The sequence below is a fragment of the Bos indicus genome, chromosome 13 (assembly GCF_029378745.1).
Source record: "Bos indicus isolate NIAB-ARS_2022 breed Sahiwal x Tharparkar chromosome 13, NIAB-ARS_B.indTharparkar_mat_pri_1.0, whole genome shotgun sequence".
Taxonomy (NCBI): Eukaryota; Metazoa; Chordata; class Mammalia; order Artiodactyla; family Bovidae; genus Bos; species Bos indicus.
The window spans coordinates 3,372,723-3,392,293 of NC_091772.1; the positions used below are offsets into that span (position 1 = coordinate 3,372,723).

The window sequence follows — 19,571 nt, forward strand, 5'->3', positions numbered from 1 at the left end:
GGGAAGGCCACGCCCTACAGCAAGGGAAAGACCTGGAAGTTTGCTGGGTTGAGTTTGCCAGATCACACATCCCCAGGGGCCCTCGGGTTAATGCAATGACTGTGAGCACCACCCTGCCAGGTTTCCAAACGCTGGATGGTCTCACAAGGACTTTTTGGTGCTGGGAAGCACTTCTAAGTGATAGTTGCTCCCCTGGCCACAGATGACACCTTTAATCTCGGCGACCGTCTTTCGTGTATATTTAGAGGAGCAAGTAACTCCTTGATCAAGATCGAGGCTGGGTGGGGGAGCGTCGATGAGTTAGGGTAAGCTAGTCTCAGTTTCTGAAACAGTAACATGATTAACACACACACACACACACCTTTCCTCTGCCTTCTCAAGGAATGGAAGTACACTGAGGTCAGCTGTTCCTCTTTGTAACACAGTCACTAGGGGTCTGTACAATGTCTGGAAATAGGAGATGAATAGTGATGGTTTCTCAGACTCAACAAAGCTAGCAGAGTGATAATGCTAATGAAGTACAGCTCATTAAAAAACTGAGTAGGAAATGTCATGTGGCAGCCTGGAAGGGAGGGGAGTTTGGGGGGAAATGGATACCTGTATAGGTTTGGCTGAATCCTTTCACTATTCACCTGAAACTGTTATAACATTGTTATCCAGCTATACCCCAATACAAAATAAAAAGTAAAAAAAAAAAGAAAAAAACTGAATAGGCAAGTCTACCTTTCTTATGATTTAATAGAGGGATTTTAAGGAATAGAAAGGAGAAATTCAGGTCCTGCAGTCATCAAAAATGTTTGTGTTCTTGAGCATAATTAAAAATTCTGGGCTGCTTTTCTTTTGTGTGATATGGCTTTGATAGATTTCGTCTTCATTTAATTATTTTAAATAAGGATATTATGCACAGAACAACAAGACTATAATTATTATAGAAATAATATTAAAAATAAATATATGTAAACAAAAATATATGAAAAGGGATCCCACTAAATTCAGAATTGATAATAACTCGATCGGAGACATTACATAGAAAAACCTTTCTTCATAGGTAATGTAAGAGTAAAACCAACATTACAAAGGGAGAATATATAAAGTAGAACAGATGGATTTAGGCAGGCCTGTTATTGGCAAAGCTACAAGCTGCTTGCAGACAGATTAAAGCCATCTTAGGGAGGATGAGATTTGAGTTGCTTTTCAACACCCAAGAGTTCTCTGAGGGAGCATTAAAACCAGAACTGGGTATCTCTAAGAAATAGTGATGGTCAGAATTGAGACAAGAATACAGTCAAAATAGTTTGTTAGTAGTTTAAACCTTCATGAATATCTGTGAGTCTATCACCCATTACGAAGCACAGTTAACTAACCTACATGTTTTATTTTATATAAATGAATAGAGAAAGAATGAATTATTCCACAAAGAATGTTCAAAAAAGGGATTGTTTGGAAAACATATGAAATTAGAGTTTTAACTGTTTCTATATACACTCTAACATAAATTTAAGCTAGATTAAAAAGTTAAAAATAACCACTAAGAAAGACTGAAAGAAAATGAATATTTGACTGTTATTAGAATATTTAAATAGCTTGTAAATAAAAAAATTGAAGAGATCATCAGTTTAAAAGTATACATTGATAAGACTTTATAGGAAGCAGTTTTGGTAATATGTCTCAAGTGTCTGTGAAACATTTATTTGTTTATTTTGACCTGTAAATCCACTCCCAGAAATCCATTATCAGGAAATAATCCAAGAAGTAGATAAAGTTTCTATGTAAATATGTTCATGACAGTCTAACTTATAACAGGAAAAAAAGAAAGCAAAAGTAAAGAGTATTAAATATCTAGGGATAAGCCCAATGAATCATAGCACATTTATATGATGAAGCACAGTATATAGTCTTTTAAAATATCTGAGAAACATTTAATGATTACTGAAAGTTTTCAAAATATAATTAATAAAAGAAAAAACAGGATGATATATATAATTATATTCTAACTGAAAGGTAAACTTATTTATATACATACACACATATATGTCGATTCTAAATAGTTCAATGGTTCTCAAATTTCCTGCAGTTAGAATCACCCAAACAGATTTAATATATCCTCCTGTCTAGATCCATTCTCAGAGATTCTCATTGAATTGCTCTGCAGTGTTCCCCAGACATCTAGATTTTTTTTAAGTTCTATAGGAGACTAATGTGCCTCCCACCCACCTCATATTTGAGAAACTAAAAAAAAAAAAAAACAAACACTCCTTTTCACTAAGCATACCAGAAGAGAGCACTCCACTTTCCAAAGCAAAAGAAATTCATCAGGTGGCAGCTACAAATTTCATGGTATAGTGCCCATGGCACAACTCACCTATTCTATATTAAGAAAACTACCAAAACTTGGAAATAAGACAAGAAATTGGATACAAGTCTAAGCGACTCACCTAAGGATTACTTACTTCTCTTTGTATGACTTTCTATTAACATCTGATCAGGCTCCAGACCCTGTGAAGATCAGCTTGGAGATTTTTGTGTGCTAAAGATTTAAATGATTTCTGTCTAGTATAAAAGCTACAGTTTTACTGCCCTGTAAGATATAAACCAGTTTGTATCTAATTTAGCAATCTCAATCCAGCATTATTATATATGAATTATCTGTGAACAAGCTTTTTTATCTAGTTGCTTCCCTCATTAATGAATTAAATAAATCTGGTTTTTAAACCTGAAAGCAAATGGATTTTTAGAAAATTGTTTATTAAGCTCTGATATTTATTTATTTATGTCCATACCATACCACATGTGGGGTCTCAGTTCCCCGAGTAGGAATCAGACCTGCACCTCCTGCCTTGGCAGTGCAAATCGTAACCACTGGACCTCCAGGAAAGTCCCTAAATAAATATTTGGCATATTTTTACTCTATACTTTCATGAGAGTTGTGTTTTTAACTTTTTGGAATTTTGCATTGGATTTATCTGTGATCAAACACAGATTCAATGATAGAAGTGAACACTGGAAATACATTGAGTGGGGATTTAATCCTGCATAAATATCTTAGCACTTGGGCACAGGAAGCTTCTTTCTCTCTGATGTTCTCAGTATGTGCCAAAAAAACCCCTAGGCCCTCTGCCCACAAGATTTAATCCAAAGTGCTTTTTTTTTTTTTTTTTTTGCATTGATTGATTTTATTTTTAAACTTTACATAATTGTATTAGTTTTGCCAAATATCAAAATGAATCTGCCACAGGTATACATGTGTTCCCCATCCTGAACCCTCCTCCCTCCTCCCTCCCCATACCATCACTCTGGGTCGTCCCACTGCACTAGCCCCAAGCATCCAGTATCGTGCATCGAACCTGGACTGGCAACTCGTTTCTTACATGATATTTTACATGTTTCAATGTCATTTTAAACCCACTCCATATTCATGTTGTTGTTGTGTTGTGTTGCGTTTTTTAGTCACTAAGTCATGACTGACCCTTTTGCAATCCCATGGACTGTAGTCCGCCAGGCTCCTCTGTCCATGGGATTTCCCAGGCAAGAATACTGGATTGGGTTGCCATGCCGTCCTCCAGGGGATCTTCCCGACCCACGGATTGAACCTGCATCTCCTGCATTGCAGGTGGATTCTTTACCACTGGGTCAGCTGGGAAGTCCATATTAATGTTAGGGAATGCCAAATCAAGTCATCTAAGAAACCAGATTTATACTCTGGTGACTTGTTCTAAGCACCTGGAGATTTGAGTAAATCTCATACTACAAATCAGTCTTTGGTTCCCAAAGACTTATACAATCACATCAGAGACCCTTCACTATCTCTTGGAGTCCTTCTGCATTTAGCTGAGATTTCTGATGCTCTGGCCAGAATTTTTTATTTTTTGTTCACACTCTGTCTGTCAAGTACTTAATGATCTGGAAAATGCTAGACTGTAAGCCAGGAGCTTTGCTATTTAAAGAAACCCTAAAGTAAATTCATTTCTAGAACAAGTAATTTTCCATGAGTTTCTTAGTTTAATTGCCTAGTAGGTTGTTCCATGATGGGTGTGCTTGGAGTGGGCTTGAGTTTGAAGGTGCTGGCTGCTTCAAGAGACAGAGCTCTTATATAAGGCCAACAAAAAAATATATTATCTCTATTAGAGGTGAAAATTATATAGTCCAGGGGCAAATGCCTGTATTGTTTGATGGGAAATTATCAACAAAACTAAGAAATAACCATTAGGTTGGCATTTTTGGTTCTCTTACCTCCATAAAGTGGACTTTGCTAATGAAACAACTCCTTCCTGGGAGCTTGTCCACTTAGGAAATATTTTCCTGGTTTCTACCCACCTCCTATCCTTTAACACAAAGAAGCAGATGGTGTTGCTGATCAGTGACTCCCAGTTGCCATGGCACAAAGACCCCACTCTTGAGAAGGGCCTGGCTTTGCAGCATCACCATCGTAAATTCACCTTGACTTCCCTTATACAGCCGAAGAACACAGGTTTGAAAAGAAATTTTACACATCGCCTAATCCAGTGTCCTCTCTCTTAATTGAATCTGTCCACCATGGGCTACCACCCTTTCCCTGAGTATTTCCAAGAAAAGGAATTCGATCCATCCAAGGTGTCACACTCAGACCTTAGACTCCAAGGTTCTTTACTGAGCCAAACTCTCTTTTCCTATAACTTCCCCCCAGCGCTGGTGGTTTTGTTCCTTGGAGTCCATTGCACATTGTCTTCTGACGATTATTTGTAGATAGTCACAGCCTCCAGTAGTTAGAACTTGTGGGTCTCTTCTGACATGACTTTGAAACTAGATATTGTGTTAGAAAGAAAAAAAGATTCAGGATGAAGTGTTCTCTTCATACAAATATTATCAGAAAAAAGACACAACCCTCACAACCCTAGATGGACAATCTGTTCTACCAGTGCACATCCCAACTTTCTGTTCTTCGGGACACTCCAATAAGTACCTTGCATGAAAAGCTTAATCCAGGAGATTGCCAAAACATTCTAGTGGGAGGATTCACATGACCTTGTAATCAGACAATACCAGTGATTCTCAAAGTGTGTTCCCTGAACCATCAGTAGCAGTATCACCTAGGAGTCTCTTACAAATTATCAGGTCCTATTCCAGAGTTACTTACTACCTCAGCAAGCTGTTTTTGCAGGCTCTTCAGGTGAGAATCTGTGGGCAAGGGAATTACCTAACCATAACAGAATTAAGAACCAAATTCCAACCTTAGGCCAATGGCACATTCTGGACTGAGAAAGTATATATGTGTGCAAGTGTGCATACACATACACACACACTTTATGTTATGTGGGATATTAGTGCCTGTATTTCTAGCCGGTTCCTATATCTTGAACACTATCCACCAATGAAAAAGCATCCCTAACATCCATTATGTTAATTAGCAGGGCTCCCAGTAGATCCCAGGTGAAGGATACTGAAGCACTTGGAAGAGCTGTTTCAGGAAGGTGGGCCTCCGGGGTTCACCAAGACCATCATCACGTTTCTTCCTTGTAACCATCACGTTTTGTTCTGCTTTCTTCTCTCCCAGCTAAACACCCTCATGCCTTCCTTCATCCTTAGTATAATATGATTTCAAAGCTCTTGACCCCCTTGTACTCCTCCCAACTTCAAGCTAACCACAAAGTGATGAGTATGAATTCTGATAGATATCACTTGGTTTTTGGACTCCTTGATTCCAGGGAAAGGAGGCCTGGCAGTGGAGCAATGGCAGGTAAGGTCTCCAGGCATGACCCTGAGCGAGCTTTCGGAGCGTCCACTGAGTTCAGGATGTCTCTCGCTTTAGGACAAAAAAAAAAGCTGGGCCTCTGTACTCCTGTGCCAGCAGGTTGCCAGCTGTGGGTCTGCCCAGAAGGACCTGGAGACTTGCAGGTGATCAAGCAGATCAGGTGAAGCCACATTAGGGTGGCTTTACAGAGAAGGTCACGGGCATGAGTCAGGAGTGAAACAGAAATAGGGGGTGATCACATGGAAACAATGGCGGGAAGTCACAGGGAGGCAAGCAGAGCCCCAGTAGCATCTGCAACTGAAGGCAAGGTGTCAGGAGACAGAACATACCGCGGCTTCCTTCCAACTGCTGATTAGTCATGTGGGCACAGGAAGAATTTGTTCCAATGAGAATGAGGGTCTTTCTGCCTGGTCCTGGCTTCTATCTGTTCATGTGCTCCTGAGTGAAATCATTTTATTTAGGGCATTTTGTTTTTCATGTGGCCAAGTATTAGTCTTACATGGATATTGTCCTTCCCTTGGAAACCAAGCCAGATACCTTGTAATACAACATTTTAATCAGTTCCTTCTGAAGGCAAGATGGAGGAGGAGACCTGAAAGCAAAGAATTCCAGCTCAAGCTCCTACAGCCACCCTTTAGAGGAAGCCGTTCCTCTCCAGCTGCAGGCTGGGTGTGGCTGCACTAACCTGTGTACTCGGCAAATACTGGTTAGATGCACGAACCAGTTACTGTGGTTTGCTTTGACTATGATCAGGGTGAATGAGATGAGATTCAGTTCTGCCTTTCCCTCTCTCCTGGTCAGTGATTCCTCCCAGCGTGGCTCCCACGTAAACAGTCAGAAACTGTTGCATAATACAAACCTCATTGCTAAATACCCATCTGACCACATTTGCAAAACAGAGAAAGGAAACATTGGCATTTTTGAAAGGGGAAATTTAGGCATAATCAGTGTTGGTTGTGGCTGGCTGCCTTGTTGCAATTAAGAGATGCCAAAGCTGGCTGCATTGAAATGCCAGGCCACCCCTGACCCAAGTCCCTAAAAAACAAAAACCAAGCCAAATCTGCCTGTCAGCCATGATGTCATTAATCCCAGAATAGACCAGGAAGGGGCTCATTTGGGAAGTTAGACTTCCCTTATCAAAGGAAACCAGATCAGGACTGTATCCATATAACCAGATGTACAAATATAGAGTCACATTTAGGAACAGTGTGGGATGCAACGGTTTGGAAGATAAATAAACCGAGCTTAAAAAGAACTGGGCTCTAATGGTAGTCAGTGCCGTCCTTCAGAAACACTCAGGGGCACAATGACACTTCTGCAAGCTGGTTGAGATATTTGTCACTTGAGATGGTTCTTAAGTCAAATTCTCCTATAAGGAGTGTATCCATGGTATTTAACCCAGCACATATTATGCTATCAATTGAGAACATGGTGGGGAGAAGCAAAGACTGCTGTTTCAGATCAAGATGACCTCCTAAATGCTGGACAGCCATGCACTTGGATTTCTAGATGGTTTTATCATAGAACTATCAGACCATTGAGTACTTGCAGGACCCTTCAGCCTTACATGATACTGCACGTGGATCCTCCAATTCTGGACACATAAGAAGGACCTGTGGTTTTGTCAAAAATACAGATTCTGAGACCTGGCAGTCTGCTGGTTAATATTTTGCTTTCCAGTGGGAGTGCAGGTTCAATCCCAGGTCAGGGAGCTAACCCCACATGCCCCAGGGGCAAAATAACAAAACATAAAATAGAAGCAATATTATAACAAGTGCAACAAAGACTTTAAAATTGGTACACCTTAAAAAAAATTTTTTTTAATGCATATGCCAGCCCCACCTTCATAGATCCTGTTCCATAGCTGGTGTGACTGGAAATTTGTATTTCAGTAAGCGAGTAAAATGTTTTAGATGCAAGGAGAACTCAGACCATGCTACCGAGAAGCCCTAAGTCACTTGTGACTTATCTGTGAACCACATAATGGACATATGATAGTAAGTCAGTTCATTCATGAGCCACTTATTCTTTATGTTTGAAAGATACTCTTTTCATTCAACTAAGACATTTATTAAAACCAGTAGTGAAAAGAGGTTAAATTTCATGCACAAGAATGTTCAAAACAGAGTAACAGGGAGCCAAATGTAGTCCACACTTTGAAGAACTTAAACAGCCATGGATCCAGCAGACTTAACAAATGGCCATTTTTAACAGTAGAACTGCAAACAGAATCTTGTTGCCTGTCATCTGCTGAAATTATTCTTTGCTCTGGTCCTGAGTTTAGCATTAAGACCTGTATTTGCATTATCATCATTTTCTGAAGAAGAAGAATTTATCAGGACCGTCCATAGAGTCTCCAGTATGCAAAATCCCCAACTTTCTTTTTTGAGTTCTAATGATCTTAAATGATAAGTCTTAACCTTATAGACTCTATTGTTTGGGAAGATGAAAAGTCTCCAGTGCGCTTTTTCTTATAAGCATCTTCTCTGTGCATTCTGAATGACATAATCTCATTGAAATCAGCCAGTTTGTCCACTTCCAAGGACAAGACTCTGTTGTGAAATATTTAGAACCATGGCCCCATGGAGCTTTAAGCTTTTGGGGAAGCAAATGCTGCTGGAAGTCTGCAGGTTGTGTAGACAGAGTAGAGTGAAGTAATGCATCCAGTCTGAGTGGAGGGACAGGCAGGGTCAGGCTCCAGAGGTGGGGCTCTCGGTCTCTTCCACTGCAGCTCTGTGATCTTGGTTGGTTATCAACTGGCACATCATTCATGCTTAGTGTGAAGATGATGTGTTTAGGGCAGCACGTCTCAAACTTTTCATGCTTGGTGATCTTCTATGGCAGATGATCTGATTCTCTAGGTCTGGGTGGAGCCTAAGATTCTGCATCTTCAAGCTCCCAGGAGAAGCTGATGCTGCTGGTCTGGGGACCACACTTGGAGTAGCAAAGGTTTGGGGGACCCTATTATAAACCCCATATAAAGTTTAATGTAAAGTTCCTGGCCTGATTTCTATCACTTATTAAATTCTCAATAAATGACTATTATTACATCTAATATTTTGACAAAAGAGTTATGTGACATATAATGTTGGATAATTGCAGCTGATTTATCTTAATCAAGAAAGGCTGCTTCAAACCTAGGCTTAATTCAGATAATTCAGAATAAATAATGCTCCCACTGTGCTTTAGGAATCTTAGAGACTTGTCTCAGCAGCAATAACTGTGCTCACCATTCTCTTAGAGTGAGCATTTTAGATCTTGTAGCTGCATTAACCTCAAGGAGAAATTTCAACTGGGAAAATAATAGCACTGGGCCTATCCTTGATAACATTCTTGTACCATCACAGTTGGGAAAAGAGACCTGCCTCCAACCGTACCAAGTACTGGTCTCTTCTGGAGGGGAGGAGGAAAGCCCAGAGTAACAGAAGGCTGCCCCACTGTTAGCCTCTGAGTCATGAGCCAAGTGAGAGGGCCCACAACTTGGATGTGTGATACTGGTTTGTTCTTGTTGTTGTAGCTCTTTGGGTTTATTTACTGTTTGCTGAAGATGAAATGGATAGGGTAAGATATATATTCCCTCCTTTGAGTTTGACCTAATTTGTGCAACATAAATAACATAATGGAATGGGGTACACAGGTACAATACTATTCTTTAACACTGATAAGAGCTGCAATCCACCATGAAAATGTAGCCATTGGGCAGGGTCTATATGTATGATAACACAGCTGCAAAATAGAAAAAGCAAATATGGACTGAAATATAAGAAGGAAAGAATAAAACAATCGCTCGTATGCAGAATGTGAATACACAGGAATCAATAGATCAAGTTGACTAAGGATTTCAGAGAGTTTGAATAACACACCTTCCTTTTCAGTTCCATCTGATGGGGGTAGGTAGCTAGATAGTGTCAAATACAGAATAGACCTTCTTTTCAAACACAAATTAAACATTCTCAGAAGTTGACCATATGTTAGGGTGCAAAGAAAATCTCAGCAAATTTCAAAAAGCAAGAATTGTATGGATTGTCTTCATTGATCATAATGAACGTAAAATTAGAAATTACCCAAAAATATTTAATTTAAATTTTAAAATCAAATTTTCAAATAACTCTTGAGTTATAAAAGAAATTAAAACTGAGATCTGAAAGTATTTAGAAATAAATAACAAAGACCATTCTATATGTCAAAACATGTAGAAAAGGGCCACAATAACACACAGGACAATTTATAGCAATAAGAAGTGTACTGTACCAAAAATAAGAAAAAATGTAAAATGAATCTTTTGTCAAGTCAAGAAGATATAAAAGGAACAGTGTAGTAACACATCTTAGGAAGAAAAGAAGTAAAATAAGAATAAAGGTAAGGGGGAAAAAATTGGAGATTAAAAACATAAGTAGAGATGATAAATAATATCAAAGTTGGAATATATGTGAGATATACCTGTCAGTCGGAGAAGGCAATGGCACCCCACTCCAGTACTCTTGCCTGGAAAATCCCATGGACGGAGGAGCCTGGTAGGCTGCTGTCTATGGGGTCGCACAGAGTCGGACACGCCTGAAGTGACTTAGCAGCAGCAGCAGCAGCAGCAGCATACCTGTCAGTGAGTGTGAGTGAGTGAAAGTTGCTCAGTCGTGTCCGACTCTTTGTGACCCCATGGACTATACAGTCCATGGAATTCTCCAGGCCAGAATACTGGAGTGGGTAGCCTTTCCCTTCTCAGGGGATCTTCCCAACCCAGGGATTGAACCCAGGTCTTCCACTTTGCAGGCAAATTCTTTACCAGCTTAGCCACAAGGGAAGCCCAGCTTCCTTAAAAATCTAAAACTAGAGTTACCATATGATTGAGCAATCCCTCCACTGGGCATATACTCAGAAAAGAAAAAAATTCTTATTTGAAAAATTAACTGCATTCCAATATTCATATATATATATGTGTGTGTATATATATACATATATGTGTATATATATATATATGAAGTATTACTCAAGCCATAAAAAACAGTGAAATAATGTCATCTGCAGCAACATGGATGGACTTAGAGATGATCACATTAGGTGAAGTAAGTCAGACAAAGACAAATATCCTATGATATCACTTCTATGTGGAACCTAAAAAAATAATGATACAAAGAAACTTCTTTTAAAAAAACAGAAACAGACTCGCAGACATAGAAAACAAGCTAATAGTTACCAAAGGGGTAAGGGGAGAGGAATAAATTACAAATTTGAGATTAACAGATACACAATGCTGTATATTAAATAGATAAACAAGCACCCTGTGGCTCAGCTGGTAAAGCATCCGCCTGCAATGCGGGAGACCGGGGTTTGATCCCTGGGTTGGGAAGATTCCCTGGAGAAGGGAACGGCTGCCCACTCCAGTATTCTGGCCTGGCAGGAGCTGCAGGAGAAGAGAGACATGTCCTATAGAAGCTTCATTCAAACGATTAGCAGTGTGTGGAGACACAAAGATGTCGGATTCAGCTTTCTGTAATAATTCAGCCAATGGATACTGGTGTATATAGGTCTTTTTTTTTTTTTTTTTTTTTTTATGAAAGTGTGAAACATGAAGAGAAAAGGATGCTGGCTCAAGGTACACTCTCTTACACTTTCTCCATGACATTCCTGCCCTGTGGCACTTGGACTGATAGCTGGTGTCCCCAGGATAATGGCCATCCATGTCTCTGTCAACCTTGTACATCAAAGCCACACATCTATATATCCATACTCACCCACGCTTCTTGAGTCCTAACCCCGTATTTGAGTCCAGACCCTAAACTGAGAAAGCAGTCTTAACCTAACTCATGTAAGTAAGCCCGTTCATGACAGAGAAAGGGTTTTCTCTAGAGCCTACCTGTCCTGTGTCCAGTGTGGGTCTCAAATAGACTTGCATGCAGAAGGAGAATGAGAACTTCTCAAACTACATTTGATGGCAGTGGGTAACTGCAGCCAGCCCACTCTTTACTGAGTACCTCAACGGCGGCAAATCCTCAAGACATCTCTGTCTCCAACACAAACCAGTGCTGCAGCTGAGGCTAGGAACCTTGTTCCACAGCTGGTCGTGAAAGCTAGGAGTCTTGATGAGGGCTGTGTGCCCATCCCAGATTAATCACACAAATTAATCGGACTTGCAGTCCCAAAACTCTGTCAGTCAAAGGCAAATTCACTTTCATATTAATATTTCACTCCATGCGTCATTTCTTGTTTCAAAATGTGGTCCAGGAGGCACGAACCCCATCACAGGAAGCTCCATCACAAAGCTCCAGAGCTACAGACAAACAGAAAAACACACACACCCTGTATCTGTATATGGCAAATATATGGTGCCCATGGGCAAGAACTGCTTTAAGGATTTCTGTTTAACTTTATTTAGCCTAGGGATTAGCAACTGTTTTCCGTAGAAGAGCAGAGAGTAAATATTTTCACTTTTGAGAGCCCTGTTGCCTCTGGCAACCACTCAGCTCTGTCAAAGTGACCTAAAAGGACCATGAAGGTTGGGGAACAAATGAGTGTGGAAGCGCTCCAGCAAAGCTTAGTTTATGGACCCTGACACTTGACATATACAAGATATTTTTCTTCTTTGAGTCTTTTTAACCATCTTAAAATGTAAAAAGCATCCTTCACTTACAGCCAGAATAAAAGCTGTCAGCAATCTGGATTTGACCATGCTTTCCGGAAGCCCCTGGTTGAGTCCACTGTTTCTCCAGCTCTAAACAACCACAAGGCCTTGCCCACCCCACCTGGGGACACTTATTAACATTCCAGGGGAGTGTTCTGAGGAGCAGAGCTACTCGAAGTGCCTTCCGTGTACCAACACCACCAGCATCTCCAGGTTGCTCGTTAGAAATGCAGAATCTGGGACCCTACCTCTAACTGACTCAGAGTCTCTGAGAGTGAGAACCAGCAATTTGTTTCAACAAGGTTTATGGTGAGTCTAATGCCCATTGAGGTTTTAGAGGTACCGCCCTGGATCACATCTGGAAAATCGTCATCTTGGAAGCATCAAATGCCACCTAAGGGTGTCAGAATGGTCCATTTGTTCGTTCAACAAGTCATTTAACGTGAATTGAACACCTACTAGGGACCAGACCCTTTGATAAACACTAGTGATTTGAGCTAATTAATAGGATACTGTTGGGCCTTTAATGGACTGGGAGAGAGACTTTACATCAGAGCCCCAGGGAACAGATTTGAGAGGCTCTGCTTCTAATTTCCTCACTTACTAAACAGGCTTTGCTGGCTGAGGCCACACTAGCAGCTTGGGCAACACCCAAGATGGAAAGTGAAGTAAAGTGAAGTCGCTCAGTCGTGTCCAACTCTTTGCGACCCGTGGACTGTAGCCCACCAAGCTCCTCCATCCATGGGATTCTCCAGGCAAGAATACTGGAGTGGGTTGCCATTTCCTTCTCCAGGGGATCTTCCCAAACCAGGGGTCGAACCCAGGTCTCCCACATTGCAGGCAGACGCTTTAACCTCTGCGCCACCAGGGAAGTCCTTAAATATACGAATACAGTCTCTCAGAAAACCTCCTATACAGACACAGAATTTCAGATCCAAGTACTAACATCAAAGATTTCAAAGGGAGGAAAGGAAGCCAGGTTGAAAGAAGAAGGGGGAGGAGGCGGGAGAGGGGGTGAAAAGGGTGGCCTTACAGACATCTGCCACCTACAGATACCCAGGCGTTATGGGACTTTACCCTGGGCCTCCAGAGAAGGGAGGACTGGAACTCGGCCCTACCAGAAATCAAAACCAGAATTTGTGTTCTCTGCCAAGAGGAGGTGATCAGTCTCCAATCCTCAGCTCATGCTGAGGGCCCTTCGACCAGATTCCTGCGTCCAGGACTGGGGGACTAGAAAAATGGGGAAGGATAGGAAGGGTTAAGGAGAGGAAAGAGAGAGGGAAGGGGAGAAAGGTCAATAAAGTCTCTTGTTCCTTGCTGGTCGGAGCACTCTGGCCAGTTGTCCACATCAGGAGGAGACCAGGGACAAAAGGGTCCCAGTTGCAGCTGCTGGGTCTGGTCCATTAGCAGGCAAGCTGGCCCCTGAGTACCCCAAGATGGAGATTATGTGCTAATCTGAGTGAAGTGTTGCGTGTCAGTTCAGTTCAGTTCAGTCGCTCAGTCATGTCCGACTCTTTGCGACCCCATGAATCACAGCATGCCAGGCCTCCCTGTCCATCACCATCTCCCGGAGTTCACTCAAACTCACGTCCATCGAGTCAGTGATGCCATCTAGCCATCTCATCCTCTGTCGTCCCCTTCTCCTCCTGCCCCCAATCCCTCCCATCATCAGAGTCTTTTCCAATGAGTCAACTCTTCGCATAAGGTGCCCAAAGTACTGGAGTTTCAGCTTTAGCATCATTCCTTCCAAAGAACACCCAGAGTTGATCTCCTTTAGAATGGACTGGTTGGATCTCCTTGCAGTCCAAGGGACTCTAAGAGTCTTCTCCAACACCACAGTTCAAACGCATCAATTCTTTGGTGCTCAGCTTTCTTCACAGTCCAACTCTCACATCCATACATGACCACTGGAAAAACCATAGCCTTGACTAGACGGACCTTTGTTGGCAACGTAATGTCTCTGCTTTTCAATATGCTATCTAGGTTGGTCATAACTTTTCTTCCGAGGAGTAAGCGTCTTTTAATTTCATGGCTGCAATAAATGCCACTTCACTATTAACATTCTTTCAGCTACTGAAGTTACTGCTAATTGATATCATTATGCTTCTTCTGGTGCTGCCTCTTAGAATCTAATATGCGTGGGTTTGGGGGGTGTGGGGGTGATTTATCAAATACCAACAATAAATGTCCCAACAGAAGATCTGGAGGTTCATTCCATGCTTTCGTTCCCCCTATTCTTACCAGGAGAGTGGACACTGCTGTCTCAGCTTTGAAATACTATGCACCTGAGATCTCTCAGATGCATCACCAACCCCCCAATCACAGACATACCCCCACTCTTTAGAGCAAGACAAGAGCTGGGAGCACCAGGGAATGGGGATCGTGAAAGTGATTAAAAAAATAAAAAGGTGTCTATCACACGGTTTTGCTGCCACTGTGCCAAGTGCCCGTTCGCCAGGTCCCTATAGGTGACCATGAGCTTGAGCTTAGTGGTCCCTGCAGCTGTTCTTCAAGTGCTGAGAATAGCAACTTTAAGAGGAGATTGCCAAGGAAACACATGAGACGCACACGCGCGTGTGTGTGATGCTACAGATCTGAAAGCACACGGACCTCTGCCTTCTAACAAACTGGTCTATTTAAAGGAAAGTTAGGTTTCTTTCTACCTCCACCAATGCAGCAGAAATACAAAGATGAGAACAGGGGAGAAGGTGCTCTTGTTTGTCTCCACGTGGAAATCCTTTGAGAGGTGCTGCTTGGAGACTGGAGACTCAGGCCCTGTGCTGGTTCCCCAGGTTTCAGGCTTCCATGGCTGCTCAGCACTGCGTGCAACGTGCCTCCTGCCCAGCCATCAGCAAAGGAAAGCTAATTAAGAAACACTAGACTGGTTCTACTTTTGGCAAAGGCTACAGGTTTATCGTGAAGGTGCAAGCCTTTCTGATGACTAAGCTCCCACATCCTTACAAATGAGGTTGATCAGAACTTCCTATAATATATGCCCCTCCCCAGTAGCCAAAGAGACTGGTATTATTTGCCCGGTTGAGAAAGCTGGGCTCAGAGACATTGATAAACTTGCCCAGAGTTACCCAGCAGCTGAGTGCCAGAATCAACAGTCCACCTCGGCCTTTCTGATATCACAGCTACAACCTACGATGTACTCAGTGTTTCCACTAGGTCACCACTTTATCCTGGAGAGCAGACCCCAGCCACAGAGGATCACAGGAATTTTGTTTCTGCTCATCTCAAGGTTCAAGAGTGGTTTGGTATAAAAATTGCTTCCAATTTCTGTTTCCTAGATCCCTAATTTCTAAAATGGAGACTTACGCTAAAACGCAAAGCATTTACAGCTCTACATCATAAGAACTTACTCTGGTGACTAATATGGAGGAGGAAGCGGGGAGGGGAAGCAAGGGGCCGATTGGCTTTGGAGGGAGCACTCTGGTTATCTGTAATTTGCACAACACAGGATTTCAAGAGCATAACCAGAAAAATGCACAGGTCACGTTTCACCACCAATGACCCATTCTTCTTTGGAAAAATTCCTATGCACCCCCACATCAGCCCTCTAGACAATCTGTGATAATAACTGAAAGACACTATAGATTTTCTGTCTTTTGCTTCTGAATACAATAGAATATCTCAGAAGTCCATGCTGTATTATTCCATTTGTATAAAATTCTAGGAAATGCAAACTAATTTATAGTGACAGAAGGCAGATAAACCATTGTCTTGTCACCGTGAGGAAGGTGGGGGACGCAGGGTACAGTGTAATGGAGTGAGTGGGTGGGTAGGATTACAAAAGGCCTGAGAGGAAACTTCTGGGGGTGATGGATATGTTTATTTTCTTAATTGGATCATGGTTTCCTTGGGAGTATGTTTCAAGATGTCTCAAATTGTGTACTTCAAAGATGTGGGATTTATTGTATGCCAATTATGCCTCACTAAAGCTGATAAGAATAAAATAAAAATAAGTGCAAGGTTAAATGAATTCTAACCCGGAGCCACATTCTTCCATTCCAAACGTGGGTGGTGTGTATCTTTAAGAATGCTTCATGAGTAGACGGGTATCTAGCTCCACTGTAAAGTAGGCAGAGAGGCACTCACGTGGCTTTTGGAGAAGCAGCTTAATCCGGTGCCCTCCTCTCTGAGCACCGCTTCCAACTCAGAAGATTGCTGAGGCATGGAGACAGAGAGCGTGGACCATTTAGAGCTTCCGCTAGTTGGGCACAACAGCGTGTATACATAGAAACACTCATATGGTCAAACCTTTTTCTTTCCAGGCTCCGTGGCCAACCCGTCCCTGACGCCCCGACCCAGGCGCCACGCCCGCCCACACCGCTACCATGGCTGAGGACGCGGACATGCGCAATGAGCTGGAGGAGATGCAGCGGAGAGCTGACCAGCTGGCCGATGAGGTGATAGAACCCAGCCCCGGGAAGCAAGCAAGAGATGGGCAGCCACGTAGTCTATTTTAGTCAGGCTGAGGTGGGGAAAGAGCTTCTTCTCGTGTTTCAGAAGAAGCAGCATTGATTTCCTATATACCTAAGGCCTCTGCAGACAGGAATGGGTTGGTTATAAAACTTACATGCAGATCAGTGACTGAGCCCAAACTCCCAACTTGTGAAAATCTTCTCTAAGTCACGATGCTTTGAGAAAAGCAATGTCTCTGGATGTCTTACAGCCAGTGGTGTGCAGGAAATGGCTCACTTCTGAAAGCTGGTTGTTACATTGTCCAGAACTTTGCAAGCTGGTATTAAAATTGAATTATATAAACTGAAATGAAATAGATTCTATTAAAATCAAAGGTAATAAATGCTTAAATCTCATCACATCCTAATGATTTTACTACAATCTATGCTTTCAAAGTTCTTGGCATGTGCAGTATCTGTAGTGTGAGGATATAATCTACCAGCATGTGACCGATGAACCTTCCCAAGTTCACCTTTAGTGACACCACGGTGCACTTAGAAATCAGAGAGGGAAAAAATATTTAGACCATGGAATCTGCAAACACTACAAATCAGGACTTGACCTATTGTTTTGTTGATCCTCTAGACTTAAGAAAGTGGAAAAATATTAATAACAGATTAAATTTTGAAGGATGAACATCCACAGCCATTACACTATAAAACACACACACACACACACACACACACACACAAACAACTGAGCAAATCTTCCAGTATTTGAAAACTATGATTGTCTTCAACAGAGAAGCCACTTGCATCATTGACAAATGAATAGAATTGTAACATACGTCTTTCTTCACTTTGCTTTTATTCATTAATGTAAATGAAAATATCAACCAAAAAAAAAGAAAATATCAACCAGTGTTCATACCAGAGCTGCACTTGTTGTCTTCATGCTTAGCTGTGGACACAATAGTTCAGCAAAATAAACAAAGTTTTCTGTGAAAATCCATTGGCTATATGGAATTTGCAATAAAGAGTATTATGTATTTTATTAGTAGTAGTAAGTTTTATGCTATTATATAAATAGCATCCTTTATATCATTTATATCCATCCTTTATATCATTAAAATAACACACTTTTTTTTTTTCTGGTGAGCCTATTGTTAGGCATTTACCAGCACACCACTGCTTACAGCTCTTCTATTTCAAAAAGCAGCCTGCTGACCGTTCTTCCCAGAAAGTGAACATGCTTCATGTTCCTAAAAACTCTTGTCCCAAATAAGTTTGTCACTTAAAAGCACAGCTTTTGAGAAATCACACTCGTTGCTGAATTCTAATAATTTCAAAAGAACTGAGAAAAAAGTGACCACACTATGCCCAAGGGACCAGTGCTGAATTCATTTTTTCTTATCTTAGAACCGAGATAATTATAGCTGTCTCCTGTAGGCTAGTCATTTCAAACACGCTTGATTTTTTTTTCCACCCTAGGGCAACAACTTAATTTGTACTGATAAGAACTTCCAATTGTGTTTCTAGGAGCTTTATAAGAAACTTGATGTTAGATTCATCTCAATTCATGAAAAACAATGTCTTTAAAATTCAATATTCTTCATCCAGAGGGACAAAATTAGTCCTCTGCGTATTTGAGATAATTTTTCATGACTCCTCCACATGCAGAATTATCTTTTCCGGATTACTTTGTCTTTGATATCAAGATCAGCTTCATATGGTTCTGATTTTATGACAATCAGCTTTAATGTAATTGCTTTAAGGAATCTTATTATGTAGAAAGCCTGATAGGAAAGAGATTGAAATTGTGTTTCTGTTACAAACTTCAAAGAACATGTGATAATGGCCCTATGTGTTTCCCAAGTGAAGAAAGTTTTCTGATTTTCCTCGACCTCTGGATCCTGCACTCATAATATTTATGTTTTTTTGTCTCAGTCTCTGGAAAGCACCCGTCGTATGCTTCAACTGGTTGAAGAGGTAAGGAGTGACCATATTTTAAGATGAACATTCCCTTTGGCTGACGTATTCTTTGCCTAGGCCCTTTGTCTTTCCCTTGGCCACCGTCCCTTTGATTTCAGTGTGAACGTAGGTACCAGAAAGCCACATAAGGAAGGAGATGCTGTATTTAAGCTGCCAAGTAGACATCAAAGTATTCACTCTCCCTCCAGCCCAAGCTAAGTCTGGAAAGCAGAGGAAAATGGTATTTCCAAGTAAATAAATGCTCCCAAGAAATCTTAACAATGTATCAGAGTGATGTTTTTTTAATATACAAAAGAATTGTCCACATAAAAATCCTCATTTGTACTGATTTGGATGCCTCTAAATTGCATCTAATCTTGGCTTTCTGTTCTGACTTTAGTCACATGTATGACTTTTAAAAATATGTCTCCATAGAGGCATCATATTTTTAAAAATTGTTAGATTTAGAGTCAGGAACTAAAATTTGTGAAATAATAGGAAAATTCCTTAATAAAAGGAAGCATTAAGTCTAGTCATGTGAATATAGCTCTTTTTTCATTCCTGACTCTGGACTGAACATTCATTTGCAAGGCATGGTTAATGAATCCTTGACTATTTTTAAATGGGTAAAATAGGGCAGATAGCAATAATGGAATCAAAAGGGCATTTGCAATAAACTCCACTTATTCCAATTTGGGAGAGCAGCAGTCAACCAGGAAGAATAAATAGATTAATTGAACTTGTCCACTGGGAGAGATGAAGTGGAAAAAGAATGGGATGAGCTATATTTATCTTAACTGAATAAAACAAGTCTAATCTTTTTTATTCAGTGAGATGCTGTTTTAGCTAT

General features: G+C 41.1%; 1 protein-coding gene across 2 annotated transcripts in view; it reads left to right on the forward strand.

Annotated features, from left to right (window-relative positions):
- The window catches only part of SNAP25 (synaptosome associated protein 25), an 83,879-nt gene that overhangs the window by 34,678 nt on the left and 29,630 nt on the right, over window positions 1-19,571 (forward strand). For both annotated transcript variants that reach the window (XM_019973061.2, XM_019973062.2), the window contains exons 2-3: window positions 16,622-16,756; window positions 18,698-18,739. In XM_019973061.2, coding sequence (XP_019828620.1) covers window positions 16,685-16,756; window positions 18,698-18,739 — 114 coding nt within the window. In that variant the 5' untranslated portion in view covers window positions 16,622-16,684. The remainder of the gene's footprint in view (window positions 1-16,621; window positions 16,757-18,697; window positions 18,740-19,571) is intronic.